This window comes from Tasmannia lanceolata, unplaced genomic scaffold, assembly GCF_043159265.1.
Source record: "Tasmannia lanceolata isolate RefF3 unplaced genomic scaffold, GAP_Taslan_0.1 ptg000008l, whole genome shotgun sequence".
Taxonomy (NCBI): domain Eukaryota; kingdom Viridiplantae; phylum Streptophyta; class Magnoliopsida; order Canellales; family Winteraceae; genus Tasmannia; species Tasmannia lanceolata.
In genome coordinates, this window is record NW_027518685.1 from 34,567,553 (window position 1) to 34,573,552 (window position 6,000).

A 6,000-nucleotide genomic window follows, 5' to 3' on the forward strand; every position below is an offset into this window, starting at 1 on the left:
CTCCCTCTCTTACGAGTGGGCCCAGAAGTGAGGTCGACCATGAGCAAAAGGCATGCTGGGCCCGGAAAATATTCTGCGGAAAAAAATAAGCCTCTAGCTAATGAAAATTCTCTACCGCCATAGAAATAATATGACTTTAGCTTTTACTGGCTGCCATCTAAGCTTATAAAAAATCTTTGCAAAGGAGGTAAAGGTAGGGGTGTTCGTTCGGTTATAACCGAACCGAATAGACCGAAATTTGATAACCGAAATAATTTCAGTTATCAAATTTTGATAACCGATACCGAACCGAAATTTCCAAAAACCGAACTGAAACCGAACCGATTAAAAATTCTGTTATTCAGTTATAACCGAATAGTGGGAGAAAAAGAGGAAAAAAAGCAAAATCTTGTTTTTGATAGGAGGGCTAGTGTCATCCTATCGAAATGATTTTTTGAGCACAAACTAATTAAGTTGCGATAAATCAAATGGATGGTTTTAATCATCCTACGAAGTGACCATATAGCACTTTTTTTGGAAAGATAATGGTTTTTATCCATAATTTTGGTTATTCAGTTAATGGAATTTTTTTTGAGATAACCGAAACCGAAACTGAATAACCGAATTTCCAAAAAAAAATAACCGAAACCGAACCAAACCGACCAAACCAATTCGGTTCGGTTCAGTTATTCGGTTATAACCAGGGCGGAGCTAGAAATTTGCTCTAGATGGGGCAAAGAAGGATTTTTATACCGTAACCGTAATCAATAAATTATTCTAAAATCAAAAATTCAAATTATTACACAAATTTCAATTCAATTTGCTTTTAATCTTAAAAAATCATTCGCATTTATTAAAAGCTCATGCTGCAAAGAAAACTCATGGGATTTTTACAATCAACCCTGATTTTTTCTTTGTTTATGAGCAAGATAGTTACACAAACTAAACAGACATGAACATAGATTTAAAATCTATAATTCTTTCTTTTTTTTTGAAATGGTAATTTGCAATCTATAAATGCCAACAATATATCTCTTATATCTTATGTATTTTCAAAACATTAATGGAAAATTCTCGTTCTACCTTTTTATGTATCTTTTATCTTATGTATTTATAGAGTTTTTGGATTTGAGAACCGATCGTCTAAAACTGATAATTGCAGTCAAAACTAAATTAACAAATTTTGAGTCCAATTATCAATTTTCGACTCACAACTTTCACCTCGTTGAAAGAAATATGAACCTAGAGATTTTATATGGTGAGTGCTGAGATGACCCAAACCTTTGATCTGTAAAGGGTTTGCACATTATATAAACCTCTATAGATTGGAGGGTTAGGATCATCCTATGGAGATTGTCTACATTGTACAGCCTATTTATGTTGTGGCCCAACAAATGAACGGTTTAGATCATCCTGTGAAGTAGGCCCATTGTAATTTGTGAAAAACACTAGACTTTATGGGCACTTACCCTATAAAATTGCAGCCTCTCTCTCTCTCTCTCTCTCTCTCTCTCTCTTTCATATAAAATCTCAGCCACTCTCTCTCTCTCCACCTTGCTTTTCTATGTTTCATGCCTGAGTAGTCAAAATCTCTCTCTCTCTCTCTCTCTCTTCCTCTTCTTTGGTTAGGTTTCCATCTAACGCCCAACAGTCCCACTGAAAATTGTGGGCTTTCCCAATGAAAAATGCTGCCCACATGCAACACCTAAAGTCCAAACCAATGAAAACTCACAAGGCATTTGTTGAAAAAAAATTTAGCACATCTAAAGTCCAAACCAATGAAAACTCACAAGGCATTTGTCGAAAAAAAAAACTACTAATTCCAATACCAAAAAATCCCATAGAACTAACAATATCGAAAAAATCCCAAGGGGGAAAATTGCCCCCCCCCCCCCCCCCCCCCCCCTCCCGGCTCCGTCCCTGGTTATAACCGAACAATGAACACCCCTAGGTAAAGGGGTGGCCCAGGGAAGAAAATGCGTGAATATATCAGCTCCCTTTCCATATCCTCATATACTTCACCTGCTTATATGTTATAATGTTTATATTGTATATAGATTTATCATAACTAAATCACTTTATAGTGATAGGATCAAAATTAGTTATGGGAAAGATTTATCTCTCTCTGTTTTGCAATCAAATATATAGATAATAGATGTATCATAAGTATACTTGCATAATTTAGTATTTATTATGCTTAGAATGATTTCACCTGCTTCACTTTGATAGTACATTTCAATCAACATCAAATTCTCTCTGATTTTCGAATGCAATTCCTAGTATATCTGGTTCTTGGATATTTTCAACCATGTCATATATTGTTTCACACAAATTTAGCGATAATCCACATCCTTTTATTATTTACTGTTAGTTCCACTTGCAGCTAATGGAGCCCTTCGTTCTGTTAAAGTTTACTAGAACAGGGTAAACTAAGAGTGCAACTGGAAAAAAAGTTTTCACCTAATTGAATGATCCTTACCGAACGAATTTACATCGAATTCCATTGAAGTAATACCCTGCAGTCCCAATCTAGAGATAAGAATCATGTAAAATTAGCTCATTTTTTTAGCGGATTGTTTGTCACAGGGCAGTGAACAAAAACGTTCTAACACAACTAGAAGTTGGGTTACATAAGTTAGTTCGAGACAGCCATTAAAGGCATACCAAGGGACAGTTTTCTCTTGATGATATAGAATGTGAAAATTTATTTAGACTCTGTTTCTTCCGACGTAAAACAGGTGTAAAACAAATTTTATGTCCATTTGAAGTGAAAAGTAGGGGTAAATTTTGTTTTATATCCATTTGAGGTTGAGACTAAAAGAGCAGGGGTGCAACTTGGGTCAGGCTCAACCCAAACCCAACGGGTTCAACCTGATTTTGGCTCAAGCTAGGTCACGGTTGTGGCCTTAGGCAACCCGACCTTTGTCTTCTAATTTTGTCTTGATTTTCTTTGGGTTATTATATTTTTCTGTTTGGCCCTAGGTGAACCTGAACCCAGCCAGACTCAACCCAACCAGATTTCGGGTTAGTTGGGTTGGGTTAGGGTTGTCCATCCTCAACTGGGTCGGGTTAGAGTTGACCATCCTCTTCCTGAGGCTCGGGTTGGGTTGGACTGGGTTGAGGGAATGCTATCTCGCTTTGGGTTAGGGTTGGCGTCAATCGTTCCAAACCGACCCAAGTTGCACCCCCTAAAAGAGCCTTATTGACATTGGCAGTCCTAAAGATATGGCCCTCCTCGTGTCTTGTTAGCACTCTTTTTCAGAAGAAAAAACCTTTATGTTTTTCTATTTTTATGTGTTTTTCTATCCATAAAATTTTGAATTTTTCACCAGATTTATAAATAAATTTTGAGAAATTAACCAGTCACAGCGTAAAATTCGTGTTTAATTCAGAAAATTTAATCGAATTCCTGCAGATCAAACACCCTCTTTCGACTGTCTTCATTGTGGCTGTCTTTTGCACTGCAGATTATAGGCAGAAAAAACAGAGTCAACCCACCAAAGGAAATTGTTAGATCTAAAGCTGAATCTACAGATAAAAAACAGAGAAATCCCAAAGCTTTATAATCAAGGATAAGATAATATTGAACAAATGTCCTTACCTACAGTAGTAAAACATGGATTTAAAACCAAAGCCAGAAAGAAACTATCCTACAAAACCAGTGTCGAGGATCGACTAGCTCGATCCAGGCAATCAAGAACCTCGGTTCGACTACGAACAATCCTATGAAAAACCTCTCTAACTTGTCGCCGAAAAGGAACCATCCCTTCTTCCATACTTGTACATACCTTCTCCAAATCATCAGCTTGAATTCCAACTTCATCTCTCCTTTCTGCGTCCATCTGTTGATAAGAATCCTCCATTTTAATCAACACATTTCCACATTTCTCCAATCTCTGCAATTCCTCCAACAACCCCGCCGAATTAGTCTTCTCCTTCTTCTTCCACTCCTCTACAATTCTCTCCTGTAAGCTAATCATTGGACCCGCCCACGCCAATTGTCTGGGTGGGACCGGAAAATGCATCATCAATCCAGCACGATCCTGGCAAGGAATGGCAGCAACAAGAACCCACATCACAAGCACCAAAATTGAATTCATTGTGTAAATTGGTAATGCCAGCCCATTCAGCTCTGCTCCGCGAGGAGCAACCAGACTACTTGTCATAGCCTGCAGCTGCTTCGTGGCAGACCAATGTCTTGATACGCTCCAAGATAATGATCTCGAATGCCTGCTCTCATGATCCTTGATCATGCTGCCTTCAGTGGCGGTGGAGGTGGTGCTAGTTTTCAGGCCGAACGACCAATTCCTCTCTGTTGTTCTGCTACTGCTCTGCCTGTCATCAAGGGTCATCCCTGCCACAACCGCGGCCAACACCTGTTGAAGTATGTAAATGATTAAATAACAGTCTTAACAGCTTTAGCTTTGGAGAAACTGGTTTTTTCACTTGGTATCAGTGCGTGACTGCCTCACCCCAAATCCTGGGTTCAAACCCAACAACTTTGATATAAAAATTGGGAGACGAGATTTTCAACAGTGGGCAACTTTAATGCTTTTTGAAGACAAATCACGTTAAAATGGGGGCGAATGCGTACAGCAGAACAGAACTTGGATTCAGAACAGTTTGGAGGAAGTTCCTCCAGTTCCTCCACAAGCGGGGTGTTGAAGTATATAAATGGTCAAAGAGGAATGCTAAAGTAGAGTTTTTATACGGTGTAAGCCCGTATAGTCTAGTATTTTTTAATAGTACTGTACGGCTTACACCATAGGATGATCCAAACCGTCCATTTGATGACCCACAAAATAAATAGGCTGTGCCCAAAAAATCATTCACATAAGATATTCCTAGACCTCCGATCAAAAGAGGAACTGCAAATTCTGGAAATATCTATAGATTGGAGGGTTGGGATCATCCTATGGATACGATTCTTGGGGCAGAAACTATTTACGCAATGGCCATCAGATGGACGGTTTGGATCATCCCATGGTGTCTTTTTGACAAATACTAGACTATATATATGCAGGCTTACATCATATAAAATCACGCTAAACTAAAGGGTGCCCTTGCAAAAATCAGATGGAAGGGCGATAATTGTCTGCCCGTCACCAAAACGCATTTTTAAAATGTAAAAGTCAAAGAACATTAACTGCACTTTGGTAAGGAGCAATCAATGGGCGCTCCCTTTCATCTGATCTTTGCAAGCCTTGAGTTTAGTATTAACACTCTTAAGTCTCTAATGGCTTAAGCTCTTGGAGTAATTGGTTTGGTTACAACACCTTCTTTGTGCGTCGGAATTGTCCTTCTAATGAGTTTTGCTTGAGGGCGGAGACGGCCTGTTTCTGCCAGTGGGAGATGGAATCTACGCCGTCGGTAATGGCATTACAAATATCGAGAGCTTTTACCGCACGGTCTAGCAATTCGGAGATGAGGCGATCGTAGGGAGGTTTGGCGATGGAGGAGGAATTGCGGCCGAGTATGAGCATGGATTTAAATTCTTCCTCAATGAGGAGGAAGGTTTCGAGGAGTTTTCGGAGCCATGGGAGGGAGAGGAGGCCAGATTCCGGCGAGGAGAGGTCGAGGAAGCGATCGGTGACGTGTTTTTGGAAAAGTTCGAAGTCTTCGAGCTCTTGTTCGCGGTTGCCGTCGATGGAGACGACGTGGTTTCGACGGATGGTGAGGATTGAACGGCAGCGGAGGGCCAAAGGAACGGAAGATCCCTGAAATTCTGTTACCGGCATTGTTTTTCTCTGCTCTTTCTTCTTCTTTGGCTTTTGGGAGAGAGAGGAAGAGAGTTTGAAATGTTGAGAGAGAGGGGATTTGGAAAGAACAAAGGTTGGATTTTATGTGCGTTACGTTATCTCAAGACTACTGAAATGTCCCTGATTGTTAGTATAATTACGTAAATGGGATTTTGCTTGCTCGGTGAGCAGGACAAATGCCAACTAAAAAGTAATGGTATCTACACTCTCTTGTGTTAATGCAATGAATACTCTTTTTTCTTAGGTTACTGATATTGGAACT

At 39.5% G+C, this 6,000-nt stretch overlaps 1 protein-coding gene across 1 annotated transcript; it reads right to left on the reverse strand.

Annotated features, from left to right (window-relative positions):
* Window positions 1-3,565: 3,565 nt before the first annotated feature.
* LOC143883588 (protein ROH1A-like) lies at window positions 3,566-5,777 on the reverse strand. The gene is made up of 2 exons (XM_077386929.1): window positions 5,256-5,777; window positions 3,566-4,355 (listed from the first exon to the last, which is right to left on the reverse strand). Exons 1-2 carry the CDS (start codon window positions 5,715-5,717, stop codon window positions 3,630-3,632), a joined length of 1,188 nt encoding a protein of 395 aa, XP_077243044.1. The 5' UTR covers window positions 5,718-5,777; the 3' UTR covers window positions 3,566-3,629.
* Window positions 5,778-6,000: the final 223 nt, after the last annotated feature.